The following is a 24,569-nucleotide window of genomic DNA, read 5'->3' on the forward strand; positions in this document are numbered from 1 at the left end:
TGCCAGCCACGGAGCCGGGTCTCTATGCCCAGGCGGCTCTTACTGGCTGCGTGTGCAAAGGGGGCTGGGAACTAAGGAGCAGCTTCAACCCGGGCACCAGAAGGAGATGCGGGAACGCTGCGGCTGCCTGCTCCATGGCACCAGCCAGAGCAGCAGCTGCCCTGCACTGCCCAACTCTGGCTTCCCGCCTCTGACCTGGGCAGGGAGAGATGCAGGGGGGAGGAGTATGGAGCTGCCCCGGGCCTGCTCTGCTCTTGCACTGTAGTTTTTGGGGGAGCAACACCCCCATATCCCCCCCAACTCTGCCCATGGGCTCAGGGCTTCTGCCCCATGGGGAGCACCGGGGCTTGGGGCTCCGGAATTCAGCTATGCTGCTCCCAGCTTCAGCCCCGCGGGAGGCACCGAGGATCAGGGCTTCAGCCCCACGGGGGGCACCGAGGATCGGGCTTCAGCCCTGCGGCTCCTGGCTTTAGCTCAGTGGGAGGTGCTGGGGCTCAGGCTCTGGGTTTTAGCCATTAAAAGCCGCTGGTCTATGCTACAGAGTTAGGTCAACGTAAGGCAGTTTACGTCGACCTAATTATGTCAGTGTCCACACTAAGGCTTGTTCCCACTGATGTAAGTGCCCTCCTACTCTGACGTAATAACTCCACCTCCGCCAGAGGCGTTGGGCTTATGACGGTGTAGGTAGGGCGACGCAGTGTCGCTGTAGGACGCTGCCAGTTATTTACATCAGCTGTTGGCTGTCATTCTTGTCAATTTCATGGCTCCGCTTGGGCTGTCAGCCAGGGGTAGGTGGGAGGCTCCAGCCAGAGTCCAGTGGTACCCCCCTCCCCCGTTCCCAGCCAGGCTGCTGCCCACTGCCTGGGCTCCCTGCTCCGAGCCGGGCTGCCCTGGGGTCCCCAATCGGAGCTGGGCTGCCCCTGGGGTCCCGGCTCCTTGCTGAGCTGCTGCCCGGGCTTCTTCGCCCAGCTCCCTGCTCCGAGCTGGGCTGCGCCTGGGGTCCCAGCTCCCCACTCCCAGCAGGGAGCCTCAATGCAGCTGAGTGTCAGAGGGGTAGCCGTGTTAGACTCTCTGTTGCTCAATGCAGCTGGGCTCCCAGCAGGGAGCTGCGCAAAGCTAAGAGCCCAGGCCTTCCCCCGCTGCCCCTCTTAAATCGGTGGAAGCGCTCCTGCTGAGGACACGCACCGACAGAAGGAGGGCAGCATGGACATGGACTGCAGTGTCAGTTAAGTTTGTAGTGTAGACGTGCCCTCAGTTGCACTTGGGTGGCTAGCCAAAGTCAATGCTCATGTCACTGCAGTCACACTGCTTTTTTTAGTGAAGTAGCTTGAGCAGAGCTAGCATGTGTACATCTCCCGGCTGTAGTGCAGACATAGTGTTGGGGTGTTCTTCTGTTTTACTATACCAGTATTGTTAAAGCAGCAAAGCCTTCTAGTGTAGACAAGCCCTACCTAATCATTGCAGTTTAAATGGTGCAAACTTCTAAAACTTCTAATATAGACAGAGTTAAATCAGTTTACACCTGGGTTCAATCAATTTAATTTGAATTAAGTTAAATTGATTTAAACCAGGTGTAAACTGAGTTAAGTGTGTCACAGAAGGGGTTTGCTATGGCTAAACTAAATTCATTGCTAACTTGGTGCAACCTTTGAGTACAGACAATGCCTAATAAGAAGTAGATGTTATTATTATCATCATCATCATTTCAGTTCATTCGCTAGCCACCCCGACTAGCTGTGTCAGTGAATTTTGTGTAGTTCCCAGAGGGAAACATGCGCTACCATTTTCAAAGCAGTTTCCTTTCTGAGGGAAAGAACCTGCTTAAACAACTGCTTTGCAGAATGTTATCTTTTAATCAAGCACCCGGAGAGTTGATGAGCTCTAAAGAGGAAGCCTAAGGACTAAATTCATGTGTGCTACTGTATTCCTATGGGCTACAAGCACCCAGGGACACTCAAAGGTGATGCACTGTTGGAACATATAGTCTATATTGCACCTGTGTATCAGCCTTCAGAGAAGCTGAGAAAAATGATGTTTTTTAAGTTGTTCTGAGGCTGGTTAGGCTGCTCTTTTGATCTCTTTCTACTTAAGAATGACCATACTGGGCCAGAGCAGTGGTTCATCTAACCCGGTATCCTGTCTTCCGACAGTGGCCAGTGCCAGATGCTTCAGAGGGACTGAAAAGAACAGGGCAATTTCAAGTGATCCATCCCCTGTTGCCCAGTCCCAGCTTCTGCCTGTCATAGGTTTAGGGACACTCAGAGCATGGGGTTTGCATCCCTGCCCATCTTGGCTAATAGCCATTGATGGACCTGTCCTCCGTGAACTTAGCTAATTCTTTTTTGAACCCGGTTATGCTTTTGGCCTCCATAACATCCCATGACAATGAGTGCCACTGCGTTGTGTGAAGAAATATTTCCTTTTGTTTGTTTTAAACCTGCTGCTTATTAATTTCATCGGGTGACCCCTAGTTCTTGTGTTATGAGAAGGAGTAAATAACACTTCCTTATTCACTTTCTTCACACCAGTCATGGTGTTATAGCCTTCCATCATATCCCCCTTAGTCGTCTCTTTTCTAAACTGAACAGTCCCAGTCTTTCTAATCTCTCCTCACACTGAAGCTGCTCCATACCCCTCATCATTTTTGTTGCCCTTCTCTGCACCTTTTTCAATTATAATATATGTTTTTTGAGATGGGGCGACCAGAGCTGTATACAATATTCAAGGTGTGGGCAGACCATAGATTTATATAGTGGTGTTATGAACTTTTCTGTTCCTTTTATATTATCTATCCAAGGGGTTCACAAACTTCATTGCACCGCGACCCCCTTCTGACAACAAAAATTACTACATGGCCCCAGGAGGTGGGGCTTGTATTTCAGTCCCGGGCCCCAGCAAGTCTAACACCAGCCCTGGCGACCCCATTAAAACGGGGTCCCGACCCACTTTGGGGTCCCGACCCACAGTTTGAGAACCGCTGATCTATCCCTTTCCTAATGGTTCCTAACATTCTGTTTGCTTTTTTGGCTGTCACTGCACATTGAGTGGATGTTTTCAGATAACCATCCACAATGACTCCAAGTCCTTTCTTGGGTGGCAACAGCTAATTTAGACCCCATCATTTTGCATGTATAGTTGGGATTATTTTTTCCAAAGTGCATTACTTTGTGCTTATCATCATTGAATTTCATCTGCCACTTTGTTGCCCAGTCACCCAGTTTAGTGAGACCCCTTTGTTCTTGTAGAACCTTTTCTGTGTGGTGATGGTAAATTAACCTTTTGCCTAAAGAAAGCCATGTGAGCGCTTTGTAATTCAAATCATAATGTTTTGGGTGGACCAACCCGCCCTTGGATTGGCTGTAAAATATTTGCTTTGGGTTTGGCGTATGTGACAGCTATGCCTGGATAAATGTGATCTCTGAAGGTACTATGGAACAGTGTCCAATCCTCATGCTATCTTCAGCCACTGGGAGTTTGTTCTGAGGATATAACTCTTTTATCTTGTGTTTCATTGGTTGAGAATATTGTCACTCTAGTGTCTGGATGGAGTTAGGGAATGGGAGGAGATTTCCTGCTTTGGGATGCTTCTGTAGTTAAATTAGGCTATTTTATAATTAGCTATTTCTGGGAGGCAGTGTGGTGTAGGGGTTAGAAACTGGGAGCTGGGAATTTGTGTTCCATTGCCAGTTCTGGCACTGACTCTCTGTGACCTCGTGTAAATCCTTTAACTTCTTTGTGCCTCAGTTCCCCCTCTGTAAAATCAAGTTGACACATACCTGCTTCAAGGGTACACAAAAACGGAGGCACCTAAAATCAGGGGACACTTTGTAAAATTTGGGCCTAAATTTCTAGCTTTCTGAGTGCAACCTGGAATGGAAATAGAATGACTTTGTTCCACGTAGACAATCTAAAAAACAGTAGCTCTGAGATGTGTTAATTACCTTGTTCATATCAACAGGGTGTCAAAAGGACAGCATCAACTTGAAATCTAGCCAATTTAATAAATGAGTTCAGAGTATTTCAGGTACAAAGCCTGCCCTGCAGTCCTGACCAATTGTTGTGGCTTTACAATTACATTTTCTTAATGTTTAAATAAGTGTTTTTCACTCCCCTGAGGAAATTTACCCTACAAGCAGAACGGTGAAACTGACTATACATAAAGGGCTTGTCTAAAATGTTTGCCACTTTAACTAAACCAGCGTAGTTAAGGCACTAAAAATAAACCCTTGTGTGAATGCCTTTGCACCATTATAGAAGTGCTTATATTAGTATAGTTTATTTCAGTTGAAGACTATACTGGTATAACTGTGTCCACACTAGGGCTTATATCAATATAACTGTAGCAGTAAAAAAATCACACAACCCCCCAACAAACATAGTTATACTGGTAAAACTTTTCTAGTGTAGACCAGGCCAAAATGCTGTCAAATGCACTAAGTAAACAAACCGAAAAAAAATATAGAAATATTCTTCCTTACAATCCCTTTCAATTCTAAGGGTTTTCCAGGGGTTACTTGTATCAACAGCGGGTACAATGTTATCAGCAGAAGTGAGGTTATTTTCAGTTGACTGTGTCTTTAACTCTGATACCTGATTTTTAAACGTCAATATTTTTAACTCCCTGTCACTGTTAATTTTAGCACAAACCTCCAGCTAATGGGCTTATCTGGTGCTGTTGGATGCAGCAGCGAAGATAGGAGGACATATAGCTAGCCTCCATCTGCACTACAACTGTAACCGAGTTGGGGACATGGTTACAACAGTTTAAAAAGCGTAGATACACAGGACCCAGCTATGACCCAGTAAAGTGAGCTGTACCCATTCAGGCACACGCATGTTAGGGTGATGGACACAGTATGGAAACCTGCGTGGGAGTGGGGTTGTCTGGGGTTTAACCTAGGTTCTGGCAACCCACTAGCTATAGCTACGCTCCCTCATTTAACTGTTGCAACCAGGTCCCGTGACTTGGTGAGAGCAGCAGTGTAGGCAGGGCCTAACAAGATGCACTGCTCTCAGGGGTAGATCCTTGCCTGCCCTGATTCTTGGGGCCACTCTCTGCTCAAGTTATACCGAGAGAAGAGGTGGGAGCGAAGTGCGCTGCTCTGGGACTTGTCTGCCGAGGAAAGAGTGAGGGAATAAAAAATAAAAGTTCTCCCCGGCCAGTTTTTACCTCTAGCCACTAGTGGCCCCCTCTTGGGGCAGCTCCTGTTCTCTCACTGTGCCCCCTACTTTCTGCTACCCCATGGGGCACAGTAGAGTGGGGAGCCACAGATGCCAGGGGGAGGAGGAACCGGGGTAGGGCTGATCAGGGAAGAAGAGGATCTTGATTTTCCCTTTGTGGCCTCCCCAAAATGTCCAGTTTAGGGTCCCACAGCAGGAGGGTGCAGGGCCCAGCACAGGCCCTCACACTGCTTCTGGAGGTGGAACCACAATGCATTTATTATTCATTATCCTTAGTACTGCATTAGCATCAGGGGTCCCCCACTGAGACTGTGCCAGGTGCTGTACACAGGGCTGGCTCCAGGCACCAACCTGGCAAGCAGGTGCTTGGGGCGGCCACTCCGGAGAGGGGCGGCACATCCAGGTATTCAGTGGCAATTCAGCGGATGGTCCCTTGCTCCTTCTCGGAGCGAAGGACCTCCCGCCGAATTGCCGCCGCAGATCGCGATTGCGGCTTTTTTTTTTTTTTTTTTTTTTTANTTAAAAATCAGATTGACCTAGCAGCATTGCTCAGGGCTGTGAAAAAGTTTGTGCCCTGAACATCATAGTTAGGTTGGCCCCTGGTGTAGACACGGGGACACTTGGAGCTCCCATTGACCTAGTTACCACCTTGGAGAGGTGGATTCACTCCACCAAAGGAAAACCCCCTTCCCTTGCTGTAGGAAGCGTCTACGCTATCCTGCTACAGAGGCAGCTCCAGTAGCACCTGTAGTGTAGGCACAGCCATAGGAAGAGACAGCCCCTTCTCTAGAGTGTACCAACTCCTGGCCACTCTGACCAGCTGTGCAACTGTCTGTCTCTTGGAGGAGAGAGTCCAGAAGAACAGTCTTTGTTATTAAGGGGGTTCTTCTGGGGGAAGAAGGGTTTTGTGCTAGTTTAACTAAAGCAGTGTAAAAAAGGAATTGAGCTAAAATGGTGCAACTCTGACTATAGACAAGGCCTGAGTTTCTGCACATGCTCACACACAGAGATACCTGTGGGGAAGGGCCTCTCAGAAGAAAACCCTTTCTGCCTCTCCCCCACACCTGGCCCCATGAGTCAGCAATCAGTCCCAGGGAGCTACATTGTCCTGCAGGGTCCTTTGATGAGCAGGTCAAAAGAAGGAGCACTTGTTCAAGGGAATGCCTGTGCTTTTCAGTTGATGCCCATGGGAATTGTCCTGGGCAGGTACTTCTGTGCTTGGGCTAATCCAAATGCCGGCATCTCATGGCACTGCAGGCTGGGTAACATGTCCTTCTGCACTCCAGCGTCTGCCCAGATGCAGTGCTGAAACCTCCAGCGGGTCTCTGGCTAATCTCATGTGGAACAACTGTGCTTTGTTAAAAGGAGGACACCCCAGGAGCTTCCCCAGGAATGTAAGGTGAACTTTGTTTTTAAAGTTGTAGGTCCGTCCCTTAGACCCTGTCTGCACAACTGCAGCTGGGCCAGGAGACCAATTTACAACATTGTTGTCTCCTGGGTTGGCAACCATATGACTTCATTTTGTGGGACCCAAAGCTTTGGACGTGTTGAAGGCTTCAGCATGCTGCAGAGATGCTATTAAAACAGAGCTGGGGTTTCTCTACACTTCAAGTCTCTGGGGCCCCAAAGTGGTGATGTGTAGTGTGGAGGGGGACTTAAGCCCCGATCTTGCAAGGGCATTAACATGTGAGTTGTCCCAGGAAGTTAATGGGACTCGTCATGTGTATAAGTCCTTGCAGGTCCAGGGTCTTAATTGCTGAAAGGAAGAGAGCTGTCGTTATTTTAACAGAAGTTACTGATGTCACCTGATTCTTGTCTTCTTACAGCTTGAGCTCACGTGAGAGGTGCAAAAGAACATTTGCCTGCTAAACACTTGCAGCTCCCATCCCTTCAGGATACCCATCCACAATTTGCAGCAGAGGTCCAGAGGAGGCCAAATCTAGAGTTCAATGCCCACAAGCTGTGATCTGGCATCTCAAGGCAGCTGCATTTAGTGAGAGTTTTTCATGTGGATTCTATCATCACTGTTGTTAGATTATTCCCTTTGAGCCCTGTGCTTCATCATGCCCCAGAAAATAACCTCCCTATTGTTTGCAAGAACAGTTAGGGTGTATTCTCTGTTACTATGGGGAACTGTCATGCAAGAGGAGACAGAATGCATCTTCTCCCTATAGGGCAAACAGTCAGGGCTATCTACATTCACATATCTGGCATGCATCCAGTGCTTACTTTGTGCCAGAACTTGCCAGGGCTGAGCCGCAGCACTTCTAGGCCTGGCAGTTCATAGCCCCAGGACCTCTGGGCTTGCTGCATGAGTTATGAATGTGAAAAAATTGCTCTTTCATTACAAATTAAGCACTGCATGCATGCATCCATCCAGGCTGAGACATTGGTGCCTATCACCTTAGCATCCAGCTTACAGACCATTGTTAGACATTAACAATGCGTTTGCTATTGCAAATATTCTAGCAGGTCTGAAACCGTGGACACTGAAATGGCGATTAAGATGGAGACATCTAATTGGCTGGGTGACAGGTGTAGCACTTAGGAACCCTCATAGCTGTAGAGATGGGTCTGTGTCTCACAGCTAGTTTTCAGCCCTCTTAGGTAACTCTTGATTTAAATGGACAAACTGGCAGCTTTTCAAATCAGCTCCCTGTGTTTAAAAACAGCCTCTCCTCTGCAACGTGCTGTGTGTTGTAAAGGGAGCGACCAACTTCATCAGTTGACAAGGGCGGACCAAGAAGCTTAAGCTGCAGGAGCAAAAATGTGGGGTAAATGTTCAGAAGACGTTCACAACTAGCGTATAGATGCAACTCTGCCACAGAACCCGCTGCCATGAGGGGAGGTGAAGTTGACATTGCTGGAGTAATTCATGGGCAGACCCATCTCTCCGGGATAGCACAGGATTGAGGCCACCAACGGGGGCACAGCACTGGGAGGACACAGTGGATAACCCAGCAGAGAGGGCTCTTCCAACCCGGCTGATGCTACAGATGACTGCTTAGGACAAGTTAATCAAAGACAGAAATCTACCACGTGCAGTAAAACAAGAAGGCGACCTGGTAAATAAGGTAACTGTGCACATGCACTCATTGGTATTATATCCTTTATATTTTATAGGTAATTTCAATTTTCTGAATCCTTAAATCACAGATTCTAAAGCCACAAAAATACAATTATTCAAATAGAAAACATTTTTTTTTATTTAAAAAGAGGGGGCAGTTGTATATTCCTTTCCTTGTCACTGTTCTTAGGGTCTGGATTTGTACTGGATAATAACTGCTGGAAAATGAATGGAGATGGTCTATTTGGGTTTATAATCCCCTGCATGTTACGTAATATACCCTGGGAATCAGACTGGATCATATCAGAGGGTATGTGTGTAAGGAGAGGGGGGTAATAAAAGCATGTGTGTCAGGGTGGAAAATAGCTGTCTAGGGGAATGCAGGAGGTTTTCTACTCTACGTACCCAGCATGGCACAGCTGCTGAGGTGTGTTCTGGGGAGGTCCCACCTGCCTCTCAAGCTCTGGATATTGGCTGAGATGGGAGGCAGGACCTGGGATTGGATGGATCAAGGCTCATATCCATTCTGGCAAATCCCATGTTCTGCTGTCTCTTCAGTCCAAGTGTGGTGCGCACATTGGGAATTGACATTCGTTCATTCCAGTGGGTGACGGACCCATACTGGTGACAGGAGCGGTGACTGGCTTAATGTGGGGAAGGGCTCTTGTCTTATGGACTGCGACACTGGGAAAGTCAGCCCTGAAACGGCAGGCTAACCGCTAGGCAGAGCCGTAACTAGGGATTTTTGCACCTGAGGCAAGAGACCGGGGTGGCACGTCCGGCTCTTGGGCGGCGGGTCCCTCTCAGAGGGAAGGACCTGCCACCGAATTTCCGCCGAAGAGCCGGACGTGCCACCCCTCTCCCTTGCCAACAACCGGCGGCAATTTGGCGGCGGGTCCCTCAGTCCCTCTCGGAGGGAAGGACTTACCAGCGAAGGAGAGACTTTCTGCGCCCCTCACCTTTCGCGCCTGAGGCAAGTGCCTCACTCACCTCGCCCTCGTTACGGCACTGCAGCTGGGGATTATGGGTAAACATTGTCATCAAGGTAAAATGCAGAGCAGGATTTTATTGCCCCTCATTGAGAGGGGCCAATTAGACACACAAATGTTAATCCCCAGCAGAATGATTTGACCACCCTTGGCTGGTGTGATTGCAAAATCTGTGCATGGCAAAGCCACCCCCAGGAATGCCTTGTGTGCACGCTCCATCTACCATGCAGCAGCTCACCACCACCACCCGGTAGAGGGACTCCTCCCCCTCCCCCCCACTGCAAGGATCTGTGCCGGACAGGCTGGGGCGTGGCAGGGAAAATACACAGGGGTCCGTGTGCTCTGCTATTCTCAGGTGAAAGGTGCTATCTAAGTGCAAATTGTTATGAGTGCAGAATGGGGCGGGGCAGGCGGGGCCAGGGCAAGGAGGGATTCCCAGTGGGTTAGAAGAACAGAACTTTTAGCTCCAGTATGAAATAGAGGGAGAGGGTCGGAGTGGTGTCGCTGGGAAGAGATTCAATGGCCAGGGGCTAAGCAGCAACCTCAACAGGCCCCCTCAGGGGTTTACACTCTGAGTGGCCATGGATCATACACCCATCGCCAGATGCTACAGCACTGGTGAGCTGAGCCCATGGTAACTATCCTGCTTTCCTCTGGTCACCTCCTCCATACAGCACTCGAATTCAGGAGGTCAGATCTTTGTGGGAACGGGAGCCACCTGGACTGACCTGCAGCGAACAAGATCGACGGAGGCTAGGAATGGTTGACATGCTCGAAGGGCTGAGGGACGGGAGCATGAAGATTCATCTTCTCCTGGGAGGGGCATTTGTGTGGGGGCCAGCTCGTCCCTAATGCAGAGCAGGGTTAAGGCCTCACGTCATGTGCTTTAAGGCATTTTCCATGGGGTCGGCCTGCTGGGACTCTGGGCCAGAGGCAGCACGCGTGCTCAGGGAGGAGGGGCATGGCAGGTGTACAGAAGGTGGGACGGGCGCCTCTCAGCTCTAGTCATCTTTGTCTTTGGCTCCATGCTTGAGAATGCGGGTGAACTCCACGTAGTTGAAGTTGCCTTTCTTGTCGATGGGGGCCTCTCGGTACATCTCGTCCACCTCCTCGTCCGTGAATCTGTCCCCCATGGTGGTGAGCAGCTCGCGCAAATGGTCTTCGTGAATAAAACCTGCAAGGGAGCAACGAATGGCAGGGAAGAGGAAAGATAAAGGAGGTGGAGTTAATGTAGCTGGAGTGCCTGAGCGAATAGAGCCGGGGAACAGAACTCTGTACTGGTTCCTGGGAAGCACTGGCCTGGGACAGCCCAGGATGACCTAGCTGTGAGGAATGGGGTGTTTCTAAAGAATCTGGTCCAAGGATTTGGCTACACGGTGTAGCGATTACAGGGACCCAGGACACTGGGCTGCAAACGGTAACAATGGCACCCCAATGGGACGAGAGCTGCTGCAAACAGGTGGCCGGAGATTCAAATCTGAGCCCTTTAGGAACAGGATGGCCTCTTCCCAGTCAGGGCAGTGTGAAAAGCGACCCTGGAGGCCACAGAGAGTGGGATAGTGCCCGCGCTCGGGATTCACACTGCTGGGGGATTCATGAGGGGTGGAAAAGGGAGATCGTGGGTTTCAGAAGGAGCTCAATGGAGCAGCATCCCCTCCAGGAAGGGTATCCCCCCAGCAGACAGCATTTTCTGAGTTAGTGGTTCTGTGGTACCTGCAGCCTGGACAGTGCCCCTCAATCGCAGCTCTCAGGATCCCCCATTATTCCCCTCCCAGGTGGCACTGAACAAAGGCCACATCATGCCTTTGGCTGCAGACACACCAAGGGAGGACAAGGATGCTGGGTTCCACTCTGTGAGCTTGCCAGGCTTTTGAAGTAGGGTGAAAGGCTCCTCCGTTGGGCTGGGCATTGGATGGGCCCCAGATAACTGGCTTAGGCCCAAATTCTCAATGGTACATAGGAGCTTTTCTCCCTGGGTTAAAGGCAGCCCCCATGGCTAGCTCCACACACCTCTGCCTGGAAGCCAGGCACTGGGGAAGCAGAGCTCTGTCTCACTACGGCAGCAATGCTGCCCACTCCACTGGCTGGCTCAGCTCAGCATCCCTGGCTGGCGTGGCTGACAGCGCAGCCAGCCTGGCCTCCGTTACCATACCTGTCGCATCCTCGTCGAAGCAGGCAAAGGCATTGCGGATGACATCTTCTGGGTCGGTGCCGTTCAGCTTCTCTCCGAACATGGTGAGGAACATAGTGAAGTTGATGGGACCCGGTGCCTCGCTCATCATGCCCTCCAGGTACTCATCAGTGGGGTTCTTCCCTGCCATACGGAACCAGCACAGGGTGAGCTGCTGCACTCCTATACTTGCGCACCTGAGGGGCTCTGAGTGCTTGAAACACGACTAAAGCCTCATGACACATGGGCATGATTGTTTCCCATTTTACAGGTGGGGAAACTGAGGCACAGAAGCGACTAGTCCAAGATCACCCAGCAAGTCAGTGACAGAGCCAGGAATAGAACCCAGGAGTCCTGATTCCCAGGTCCCTGTTCCAATCGCTAGATTAGACCCAAACCCAAGGCAAGCGCATGGCTCGGGGACACCAAAATTGCTCTTTGGGAGGCAGAAATGAGACCCGCAGCCCAGCTGTTCAATGGTCAGAAATGTCAGAGTGGAGGGGCCAGGATCTCGCTGGATCTTTCTGTGTATTCAGACAATCTGGGACCTTAAGCTGCTGGCCCTCAGGCTGCATTTCGGGTGCATCTGGAGGATCCCCAGTCTGTATCTTCTCTGCCCCTCTGTTCTAAACCCCATGTGTCCTAACTGGACTATATGATAAAAGCAACAGATAAGGGCTTCAAAAGCACCAAAATCCCATCTTCCAAAGCGACTGAGGCACTTAGCAGCTTGGGTCTCACTGGAAGTCAATGGCCCAGATCCTCAAAGGTACCCAGCTCCCTAATACCCTGGAGGATCCGGGCCTTAGATCCTTTTGAAAATGTTACTCTATGGGTTCGGACACTTGTCTGCCCATCTAGCTGAGTATCTTGGCCAGCCGAGTAATGCAAAGAAGTGCTCGTGATATTGATCTTCACTTTTAAATGAGAACAGGAGTACTTGTGGCACCTTAGAGACTAACATTTATTTGAGCATAAGCTTTCGTGGGCTACATCCCACTTCTTCAGATGTGGGGTGTAGCCCACGAAAGCTTATGCTCAAATAAATTTGTTAGTCGTTAAGGTGCCACAAGTACTCCTGTTCTTTTTGCTGATACAGACTAACACGGCTGCTACTCCGAAACTTTTAAATGAGCTCGCTTCGGCCATGTTCACACACCTGTGGCATCCATTTGGCACAATCAGAAAGCTGTGCCGTGCCAGCACGCATGTCCCTGCCATGCCAGCACTCCGCTTGCTTTCCAGGAGGGTTTGCCCCAGATACGGGACCATAAGGGTCCCACCAGCCCACTCCAGGAAATGGACCGCATGACTGCGGATAGCCTGAGGCCTCAGCGCTGGCATTCAAATTCGGAATGACTGGCCTTGGGGGAAGCTAAATTCCTGACACATGTCCCCACAGGAAGTTTGATTAACCAGTAGAGTGGCGAGAATCCCAATCTGCCCCCGACTGCTGCCCAGAGAGAGGAGCAACCTTGTCTGACAATCTATTCCTCACCCAGACTCCTTCATTCAGCTCTTCCCATTCCATCAGACTGCGCCAGCCTGCACAGGTCAGTGCCCTCTGGTGGGTGCAGCTGCAAACAGCTCTCTTTGTGCCCGGCTTCAAAACACACGTTTTCCATTCTGAGCCCAGCCCCTCTTCCCCTCGCTTTTGTGTGCAGTTAGGGGCGAATGGGGGGAGCTCTGCCTCCTGGCTGCACTAGGACTTCAGAACAGGTTTGGTAGCCAGGTCAATAATTGACAGATCTCAGGGGGACTGCGGAGGCAGGAAGGAAAGAGGAGCGAGGATGTTGAAAACTACCTGGCCTGCAGCTAAGCAGAAAGAACTTTGGGTGGGGGAGCTTGGCAAACCTTGCAAGTCAAAACGAGCTGGAGCCTTGGGCTCTGCTCCTATCCCCAGAGCGCCTTCTTTGTGCTGGCTGACCTGCTAAACAAGCCAGGGCAGGGCCGGCTGGGAATCTCATTCAGACACGTACACCTTTCCGAAGGCTCCAGAGAGCAGCGTCTCCAAAGAAGACAGTCCCATAGCCCTCCTTCCTCTCCAGCTCAGGCTCTTGTGGCTGGGAACTTTAGTGCTCGGGCAGAGCGGAGAAATAATGAGCAATTGGGTACAAACAGTAATAATACTTAGTGCTTAAACAGACCTTTACACCCACTGATCTCAGTGCAGTTTACTAAGGGGGCAGGGAACTCATTGTCCCCTTTCTACAGATGGGGAAACTGAGGTACAAAAGGGAAGAGACCTGCTCAAGATTACACAGTGACTTGATGGCAGAGCTGGGAATAGTAACCCAGGTCTCCCCACCTCGTGTCCTGGAAATACCCACCATTGCGATTTCTCATGGAGTATTGGCATTTCCTTTATTGTTCGCTGAATGCAAGCAATGGGGGGGAGAGGGGGGCAAGTTTTAGCTCTTCCAAAGACCTTCAGCACATGGCAGTGCTGTTTTCCTACAGCCTTGTCTACATTAAGTTTTGTCACTTTAATTATAGTTAAAGGGGGGGAAAAAACCAAACCCAAGTGTGGGTGCAATTATACTGTTATAAAAGTGCTTAGACCAGTATAGCTTCCTACAGCTCGGCAAAGCCGGCATAAAGAGCCTCATACCACTATAACTGCGCCCATGCTAGGGCTTTACTGGCATAAGTGTGCTGGTAAAAACACACGTGCGTGCGCCACCCACCTCTGCCCAACATAGCCATGCCAGTAAAACTTTTCAAGTGTAGACCGGGCCTGAGTCTGCCCACAGACACACAGCTGAGACGTGGGGCCTGCTCCTTCCACACCAAAGGGCTGGGAACATGGGTCTAACTGGGAAGTATCAGCATTAATTATTTCACTGCTGGCACTTTAAGGAGAAACCTCCAGTTATTACGCTCCCCCCACCCCCTCGTGGTTAGATGGATTTGAAATGATGGTCCATGGGGATGACTGAATGGTTTAGCACAGGGGTTCTCAAATTGGGGGTTGGGATCCCTGAGGGAGTCACGAGGTTATTAGATGGGGGGGGGGTTACGAGCTGTCAGCCTCTACCCTGCTTTGCTTCCAGCGTTTATAATGGTGTTGTATACAAAAAAGTGTTTTGAATGTACAGTATAAGGGGGGTCACACTCAGAGGCTTGCTATGTGAAAGGGGTCACCAGTACAAAAGTTTGAGAGCCACTGGTTTAGCACATATTTGGGAGGGGGTGGGGTGGGCCTTAACACAGGACAATGGAAGGGGGAAGACATTCAAGGTCAAAATCCAGTGGGAGGGGGATAGGAAGGAAGCTCTTTGGGGAGCTGTCTGTGCAGCACCTACCACAGTGGGGCCCAACCTGGAAGCCTCTGGATGCTACTGCAGTATAAACGTAACTAATAATCAGCCACTTTCTATATGTCCTGAGAGGGGAGAGATCCTTGCAGCATGTGATGAGATTTCTAGAGCCATGGCTCTATACCACAGCCCGAATACTTGTATTTCAGCCTACCTGGCTTCTCCCTTACAGCCCAGAGCCCTGTCTGCCCTGCAGCTTGACCTGTGCTTGCAACAAGCGGGAGTCAGGACCCATAAGGTATTAGCATGGCCAGGGGGCTGCATTTACACACAACTCTTTGGGGCAGGGATGGGAAACCCAAACCACACCTCTGTGCCAATGGGGGCTCTGCTGTGCCCCAGGATATTGCCCCCCCACCCCAGGTGCTGCCACTCAGACTCAGGGTTCTTGCAAGGGAAGGCAGGTGATTTGCAGCCCAGACTCCCCTGGAGACCCGCCCCTGTATGCTTCCCAGGAAATGTTCTGGACTGCTGTGTCTCCCAGGTCATGTTCCCTTCCCCCAACCCCACCAGTGCTATCTGCTTCAGGAGCTCACTACACCTCCCGCCGCCCCCCTGAGCTGGCCTCAGTCACCAGTGACCCCTCTGGGCTATGACCAGGGAGCTGACATAGTCAGGGCAGATCCTAAACTGTGCTATAAACAGTCGGGCCTCTGGTCCGTGGAATCCCAAGTGGCTGGAGTGAGGCAGGGAGCAGCGCTTTGAGTGACATCCCGTCCAGCCCAGCTGGTGGAAGAGGGAGGGAGAGATCACGAGTGCTGGACAAGCACTACCAAAGGGGTGGATAAAAAGTTTTGTCTGGCCATGGGGGACAGCACCCTGGGGTGGCCTCAAATAGATTTCAATAGCTAGGTGCCAATCCAGAACTCATCACATTTCTCTGCATAGATGAGACTGTGATAGGGATTGGGCTGGAGTGTTTTCCTGCCCCTACTCTTGTGTCTCTCTCCCTGGAGAGCGTGATGGTGCTGGAAGTGGAGCAGCAGAACAAAAGGGTTCACCTACATAACCCACAACTAACAGGTAGCTGTCACCCCCAGTGGCCAGCATGTGTATAGCAGTTTGATTCTGCTCTGTGAGCTCAAGGAGTAAAGGCTCCTGGCTTTCAGACCCAGAAGTCCTGTGTTTGATTCCCAAAGACACACCAACCCAGGGACAGGTATACATCTACCGGGAAGTATTTTGCACCAACATAGCTGTACCAGTACCGATTCCTTGTGCAGACACACTGCTGCAGTGTAAAAGGTGACGCCCACTGCGGCAAGTCACTTTTTTCTCCAGTGTAACTCACCTACACTAGGGGTTTGCACTGGTGGAGCAGTGTCAGTGATGCTTCACAGGTGCAAAGAGTTCCTGGGATAGATAAGCCCCAGCCTTTATTCAACTCTGCTTCCAGTTTCCCTGAGGGGATAGTTTATTTAAATAGGAGGGTGAGGCAGAAGAGAGATCTGAAGAGGTCAGAGACCTTCAACCTAGAGTAATTGTCAAATACCTATAGGAGGGAAGGGCTGCTCCCAGTTCCCCAAGCACAGTCCCTGTGGCCTATCAGCAGACCAGTGTAGGCACCCTGTTGCATTGGCACTTGTTACCTAGAGACGCCAGCATGTCATGCAGATCCTCCTTGTCGATGAAGCCATCGCGGTTCTGGTCAATCATGTTGAAAGCCTCCTTGAACTCCTGGATTTGCGACTGGTCAAACATGGCAAAGACATTGGAAGTGGCACGTTGGGGGCGCTTCTTGGTGGTTTTGGCCTTGGCTCTCTTGCTGGACATCTTGGCAGCTGGTGATCTACCTCCTGAGTGAGACAGGGAAAGCAGAAAGGAGACTGACTGACCATGGGAACAGACAGACTCAACAGGAATGGAATGGAGCAATCTATCTGAGTGATTGCAGGAGGGACAGGGCAAGGAGACAGGCCATGTGGGTTCTGTTCCTGATTTGTCTGCTGGCCATGCAACCAGACCAGTCATTTAACTTCCCTGCCCCCTCAGCTTCCCCAGCTGTAAAATGGGGATAATCATATTTCACTAACTTTCATCACACAAGGAGGGGGATGATTTAATTAATTAGCTGGTAAAGCATTCTGTGCTCCTTGCAAAGCGATAACAATTGTAGGGAAGGCTAGGGGTGACTACTCCCTTAGATTCAGTTTTGCTGCAGTTGGTGCATGGATGCAAGAGCAAACACCTGTTTCCCCCCTCTTCCCCCTTTGAGAAGACCCTGAATTCTGACACTGACCCCAGCAGGTAAAACAGTCCTATGTGAATTTCAGCAGATCATGCCCCTTGTGTTGCAATACGGGGTCCCCCCTGCCCCTGACCATCTGTCTCCTTATAGCTTTGGGGTGGGGTGGGGCTGAAGCTGTTTTCTGTGGTTACATGGGGGCATGGTATGGAAGAGGGTGAGACCCACTGTTCTTGTATGCGGCGGGGAAGTTTAGTTATTGTGGTGTATTGGAAATTGTTAAGATGACAAGACATCACTTTAAATTGTAAAGGGTTTCCTCTGGTCCTGCTTGCAGCCTAGGGGTCTCTGAGGGAAGCCATGTGATGATCTGGGTTTCCTGGTGCAGTCTGCAGAGAGTCAGCATGGAGGTGAGTGGTGGCTCTCTGCTTTGTCTCACTCTGTTTTTGGTTCTTGTGCATTAGGATTCTAAATTCTAAGAAATGAGGTTGTGCTATGATGCAACCTTCCGACAAGAGTATTTATGATTTTTTTTCTCTGTGTGTGCTGTGAACGGAACAGCCATGACCTGATGTGAAGTTGCTACAGGGCCTAGTCTTCACTTACCGGCTGGTCCGGAGGCACGCCATCGATGTTCTGGGATCGATTTATCGCGTCTGGTTAAGACGCGATAAATCGATCCCGGATCGATCCCGGAAGTGCTCACAATCGACGCCGGTACTCCAGCTCGCCGAGAGGAGTACGCGGCGTCGACGGGGGGAGACTTCCGGCCGCGTCTGGACCGCGGTAAGTCCGGAGTAAGGTACTTCGAATTCAGCTACGTTATTAACGTAGCTGAATTTGCGTACCTTAGTCCGAAGTCCGGACTAAGTGTAGACCAGCCCAGGGTAGCGAATTGGAAGTAAGTTTCCCCATGGTTGCACCAGCACCAGTCCTAGCCATGGTGGCTCCAGGGTGGTCTGAGCTTGCTCTGAGCAGGGTTAATGGTTAAAGCACCCTGAGGAGTCTAGGCCCTACAGCTGCTGAGGCACAGGCGGAGCTGCTCCTCTGCCTGCATCTACACTGGCCTTTTTCTAGACCTTTTCCAGAGTCAGATCTTACATGGACCCACCCACGCTCCCGCCATATCTGTAAGACATGAAAAATGTGAGAAGAGAAAAATACTCCAGGAACCAAGCTAGCAGCCTTCTTGGCCGAGATCTGCCCCTGCAGCAGCTTCTTGTGTGCACTCACCGGGGCACCAGCTGGACCCACTGGTCTCAGGCTCCAAACTGTCCTTTGGGGCCTTTCTCTTTAGCCCAGTCTGCAGAGAGGTGCATCCAGCAGCTCCACCATGGGGACCCGCCTCCCCTGCTAGAGCTGCTTGCTAGGGGCTGTGAGGGTCCTGGATGAAGTCTCAAGTGCCATGGTGCTTAAGCGACAAATCCCCCTGCGCCCCTCCAGGGAGGGACTCCTTGCTGGGGGCACTTGGAGCCAGATTTTGTTCCTCTTGCTGCTGGTGTAAATCCACCCCCCGAGTGTATGTGCCTAAAAGCAGAATTTGGCCCGTCCTTAACCAGAAGAGCCCTGTGCAATAGACAAGCATCTCTCAGGATACTGGGGAGAGGGGGCTCTGTGGTCAGAGGGGGCCCACCAGGTGGCATGCTGCATAGCTGCCCGTTACTGACCCCCGTCCCCTGAGCCCAAGGGCAACCCCTCAGGCCAGGCAGAGTGTCCCTATCTTTAGGATCCTTGCATGGAAGGGGTTATAGATGTGCAAAAAGTTCCCCTTATCAGGGAAAGAGCCCAGCCATCCTCCCCTCCATCACAAAGCCCTGCAGTGATCTGCTTGCCTTGTACACTTTAAACACACAAAGAAAGGCTCACAAACAAGACATGGGCTCTGGGCTGCCTTCCCAGTGCCGGCCCTGTTAGGAACAAGCAGGAAGTTGGTTATCTGCTCCTTGCAGATTCCTAGCATTCCACTCCCCTCCCCCTGCCCTCTTTGTTTCACCAGAGAGCAGCTTGCAGAGCTGGGCTCACCCCCGCAGCAGCAGCTTGTGACCTAGAGCTAGGGGGTCCCAGCACACTGAGTGGAGCTAAGGATTGAGCTGTAATCTGGGGGGGCTCTGACTTACACTCAGGATGGCCTAATGAGCACATCCAGCAGCCCCGTGCAGGACAGCAGCAGCTTCTCTTGCATTGGTGAGCTCTGTCAGGGCAGGGAGAGGGTTAACAGTTACAGATCTCAGAGCACCTGGCCCTAAGCTCACCCACGCTGCCCCCATCCCCTCCCCTGGCAAGGCCATGGGAGCTCAGCTCAGAGAGCAGCCTCTATTTCTCCCAGCTCCTAAGCAGGGTGTGGCATTTCAGAGAGGCCTGGCTCCCCCATACAAGCCTCTCTGCTGAGCATTTGCCATGGGGGCTGCTGATATCATCATGCCAGGCCTGCTTTCTAAACCCCAGCAGGTCTCCTAGCAACTGCCCTGGCTGCCCATTGGCTGGGGATTGCCCCTAGCCAGGTGCCTGCCCATCATTCCTGCACTGGTCACCTGACTCTCTATCCAGTTACTGTATCAGCTGGGTGTGAACAGGCCCCTATCCCCAGATCTTCAATAGGTGAACTGTCCACAGCCTGCTACATAGTTGAATATTTTTTCCCTATGGCCTGGTTGCGGCTTTTCCTCTGATCATCTGCTTAGGGATTTAATTGTTCTGGTAACTTCCAATCACATCACCTGCTTAGTATGTGCTACTGGCACAATACATCTTGCTGCTGGATGGACTCCCCACCTACCCGGTCCATTTCACCTGCTCAGTTACCGCCTGAGAGCTCAATTAAGGGTGCCATCAGCCCACCCTAACTGACTGATTCCCACATGGCTGCACCTTACCTGCCAACTGAGGGATTCAAGTCATCTTTGCCCCTTTTCACCAGGCTCCTGCACATGGGAGGTAGGACAGGTGTCACCTGCACTTCCAGGGAAAATTCCCTCATTCAGGGGGCCTATTGCATTATCTCCACAGAAAGCTGTGGGTGGGTGCAGGAATCCTGGCCAGGGAACACCTGCACCCCATAGTGACCATTGTAACAGGAGTGGGAGTTACTGTAGCTGCCAAATGAACTCACACAGGCAATGATAAAAGCCACAAACACCCTATTATCTGGTTTCAGAGTAGCAGCCGTGTTAGTCTGTATCCACAAAAAGAACAGGAGTACTTGTGGCACCTTAGAGACTAACAAATAATAAATTTGTTAGTCTCTAAGGTGCCACAAGTACTCCTGATCTTTTTACCCTATTATCTGTGGGCGAACACTTTTCACAAAGCAACGACTCCATAAACCTATCAGTCCTCGTCCTCAAGGGAAACCTGCACAGCACTTTCCAAAGAGCTTAACTCATTGCTCTGCTACAGGGCAAGGGCTGGGGAGGGGAAAGGTCAAAGATCCCAGCTGTCACAGGACCTCCCTGATCCCTGGAGGTTTCTAAGGTCTTGTCTGCACATGAACTTGCAGTGGTTTGGTTACAGGTGTGGTTTTAAATGGACTCAGTTATACTGAAAAGGGGTTGGTGCTAGCTTAAGAGTGTCTTATATCAGCTTAGCACATGCCTCTTCCTCATTGACTTCAGCTAAACTGCGTTAAGCCACTCTTAAACCAGGACATGAGCATCTACCCAGGACCTGGCACCAATGTAACTGACTTGATTTTTAAACTAATGTCAACCAGTGCAGTGGTCTTGTGTAGACAAGGTCTTGGGGCAGCTGCTAGGCCTGTACAGCAGGAGCAAACACTGGGCCCGCAGCAATAGCCAGTTCCAAGCTCAGCTGCCAAACGCAGCAAGAGGGCTCCAGGAGAGGCTCATTCAGTCAATCTCATAGCAGCTGGAGGTAGAGACTTAGTTCAAGGCTGTGACAGCCTCTCACTACACGCAGGTAAGAGTCCCCAGCTAGGGATGAATCCACTGTTATGTTTGCCACAGGCTAGCACTGATGGGTCACAATGACTTCCTCACCCTCATCGCGGGAGACTGTAACCCGGTAATGTTACTAACCAGTTAGTTGCAATAATACTGGGCACTTGTATTGTGCTTCACACAGCTGAGTCCTTCCAACTTCTCTGGGGAAGTAGGTTGGTATCATCCCCCTATTTTGCAGCAAGTGCATTTTACCCCCATTTTGCAGATGGGGAAACTGAGGCAGAGGCGGGCACCCATATTTCCAAGCATTCACTCATTTTGGGTGCCCAAACTGAGTTGTCAAGGGCCTGATTTTCAGAGATGCTGTCATTGTCTTCAGCGGGCGACTAGGGTGCTTCTCTGAAAGCCAGACTGCTTCCTTTAAGGTGTCTCAGGTGGGGCACCCAGAGTTAATGCAGATGTTTGGCCCCACATTTCCAAGCAACTTGCCTAGCATAACTCAACAACCAGCAGGAGAGACAGGATGAGAACTGGGGGGCCTCCTGGTTCTGAGCCCCTGGTGCATGGCTCTGTGCCTCAGGCCTGCTGGCTGATCAAGTTCAGAAGGGCCTAGTGGTTAAAGCACAGGAATGGGAATCAGGAGATCTGCATGCTGTTTATAGCCTTCCATGCAAATGTCACATCACTGCTCGGTGCCTCAGTTTCTCCATCTGTAAAGTGGGGACTTTAGCACACACCTGCTGTGCGGGGGGTGGGAGGAAGGTGTGAGGCTGGATTCATACCTGTTTGCAAAGTGCTTTGAGCTCTGTGGCAGGAAGTGCAGAGTATTGTTATGATTGGTGCGTGCCCCCTATGCCGGACTGGGGAACACGCCCGCCTGCATTCCTGGCTTATGTGGCATGGGACACAAAGCAGTTAAGGCACCATGTCATGTTGCATTAGGCTGCACAATGCCACGATGCCACTCAGTGCTACGTGCCAGAAAACACACCCCGGCTATTTTGGCCACCTCATGTGAGCTGTTCTGGGAAAGGCCGTCCGCGCTTTGCAGCTGGGTCATTGCTACTGACAAACCTGACAAGACCTTTGGGATGGCCAGACCCCGCAGGGCCGGGATCTCCTCAGAGTCTGCAAGCCAAGGTTGGCCAGCCTGCTCCTAGAGCAGGAGAGCCTGTCCCCACGTGATGGACTGGGACATGGGCACTCTTCTCTCGCCTTTCCTGCCATGCCGTGGCACAGCTGCCGCCGCCTAGTCCCTCGCTCCTGTTTTTACTTCTCTCATTCTATTTTCTTTCTCCTCCTCTGTTTGCAGCGTATTTCCCCCTTTCTTTCTTTTTTCACGGCTCCTGTTCCCCTTCCCTTTCCCAGTGAAGCTGCATTGGTGGGGGGCGCGAGGGCAGTCAGGGTGCAGGGCTGTGAACCACACCATGTTGTCTGAAAGCGCTCCCCTGCCTGGACCTTGTCTCACACTCGCATCCTTGGGGAGCAGCCTCCTTTCACTGGAGCTGCACTGGCAGGAGACTGCTCCACCGATGTGGGGCACCAGGCCTCCGAGCCCCAAACGCAGTTTTACCACCGTTACATGCCAGTACCATCTGACATGGCTAGGGAGCCCCCGAGTATTGAATTGGGGCAGGGCTGTTGTGACTGCAGCAATCTCCTCCTGCTGCTGCTTCCCTGAACCCCTATCTGCTTAGCCTGCCTCCTACCACCTCCTTCTATCTGCTGCATGAAGAGCACCTGTTATTGCCCCAGGCCCCAGCCCTAGGCTTCGCCCGCTGAGAAAATGCTACAGGAGACCTTAGTGTTTGGACAGCCCGGACGAGTTAGCTCCTTTCTGAGGAATGACACATTTACGAGCCAATCCGGTAACACAGCTGCCCTCTGAGGGGTGCCGGCTCATCTCTGGCCTGGGGGTTGCCCTGTGCCCGCTGCGACATGGGGGTATGTTTCTCAGTGCAACACCACCGGCTGCAGGGAGACTTGGAGCACCTAACACTGACTTCTCAGGGAGAAGCTCTCTGCCCTATGATTGGGACCCTGGCTGGGCACTGAGGAGTGTACCCCTACTGTAGACATGTATTCACCCACAATGCCGAGAGCTGCGGGGGAGGAAGTGAACCCAGAGCCCTTCTCCATGGGGCGAGCTGGAGGAAGCGCAGTAGCGTTTACAGACCATCCTGCGTTCCTGCAACTAACAATCTGGGGCTCACAAATGGAGGTCACCCCTCCCCCTTTCCTTATCCTGCCCTCCCCACTGCTTGTCCTCACCTTGGGATGTGGTGCCCAACACGGGGCCTGACTCTGCAGCCCTCACATGCAATGAGCAATGCATTGCACTCGAGGGACTATGTAGGCGAGCGGGTGTCAATCAGCAGGAGGAAAGGTGTCAGAATAGGGCTCCCTTGAGTGGCAAACTCCTTGACTGTGATCATCTGTTAGCACCATGCAAATCTATGGCGCAGAATGAATAAGGGACAGTAACCAAGTCCTCCCAGCTGCCACCTCAGGCCACTCGGATTCCTCCTAGAACACTCGCTCCTTCCCCGAGGCCCACGAGGAGATGATAACATAACTGAAGCACCAAGATGTGCACATCTGATCTCCTCCTTCCTCATCCCACCCCCTCCCTACTGCTTGATGCCCCTGCTCGTCATGCCCCAGTTCGATCGTCAGGCGCTTTGTGGCAGGGACAGTGTGGAGCTGCATGTCTTGGAGAGCACCCAGCACATGCTGGGTCCCTGTAACAATAACTGGGGGTCCAGATGGCTGCAGAGACTCCAGTCTGCCAACAGGAGAGTTCAGCTGAGATGCACGAATCACCCGGGGCCTGATCCACAGCCCAGTGAAGTCAGTGGAAAGGCTTCCGTTGCCTATGATGGGCTTTGGACCAGGCCTGCACAAAGCCAAAAATACACTGCAAAAATTAGCAAAAGGCTAGGAAAATAAACACCAGTTGCGCTCTAACCTTGCAAATTAACATTATCCAAATATTTACCCTGCACCCTTGGTGCTTTGGGGACAAAAGAACAACTTGGATTGTTTTCCCTGCTCGATGGTTCTCGTTATGTAGCTGGAACGTGGTTTTGACAGCATGGAGTTTTGTTGCTCAGGGGCCTTAGACCAAAATGTTCCCTGGCAGAATGCTGAATATCAGGGCCTGGCTTGGCTTGCTCACAACAGTTTAGCTATTTAAAACAATACCATAAGCCTCCATAGAGCTATTTTAATGGAATTCCTTGAGGGTTTTTGCAAACAGACCCACCTAATAAATGAGGTAGCTGAGCAGGGAAAGATCAAGTAGCTTTGCCTCAACTGCACTTCGGCGCATCGAAACCATTGCAGTCAATGGGATGCTGTCACCCCAGCTACCCTAGGCAACTGAGGCCACTGTTGGCAATGCTAATTAATAAAGGGTTCTCCTGAACCAGTGCTGGAAACAGCTTCATGCATGCAGGAAATTGGCAGAAGACCATTCATCAGTACTGGTGCTGAAAACCTGGTGCCATCTGGGTGAGCAGTTATAAGCATCACGTGCCATAAACGGGTCAACTTCCTAAAGCAGACGAGGCGTGATGGCAGGGAAGCTCCATTTGTCTGGCTTGTTCTTGGACTATGTCAACGCATCCATGCAGCAACGTGGTTTTCGACAAACCCCTTGTGACGTTATTGATATAATCTGGGACCATATAGATCATTGTTGCAACCAAGGTCCTGTAGTGGCACCCAAATCTTGTATAAAGGGGGTCAAATGGGGT

General features: G+C 51.2%; 1 protein-coding gene across 1 annotated transcript in view; it reads right to left on the reverse strand.

Annotated features, from left to right (window-relative positions):
• Positions 1-8,273: 8,273 nt before the first annotated feature.
• Positions 8,274-24,569, reverse strand: part of MYL9 (myosin light chain 9) — a 27,465-nt gene continuing 11,169 nt past the window's right edge. Inside the window, exons 2-4 of the mRNA XM_034787198.1 lie at positions 16,317-16,523; positions 11,390-11,551; positions 8,274-10,411 (exon numbers count right to left, since the gene is read on the reverse strand). Coding sequence (XP_034643089.1) covers positions 10,239-10,411; positions 11,390-11,551; positions 16,317-16,500 — 519 coding nt within the window. The 5' untranslated portion in view covers positions 16,501-16,523 and the 3' untranslated portion in view covers positions 8,274-10,238. The remainder of the gene's footprint in view (positions 10,412-11,389; positions 11,552-16,316; positions 16,524-24,569) is intronic.

The sequence above is a fragment of the Trachemys scripta genome, chromosome 12, assembly GCF_013100865.1.
Source record: "Trachemys scripta elegans isolate TJP31775 chromosome 12, CAS_Tse_1.0, whole genome shotgun sequence".
In the NCBI taxonomy this organism is placed as follows: Eukaryota; Metazoa; Chordata; order Testudines; family Emydidae; genus Trachemys; species Trachemys scripta.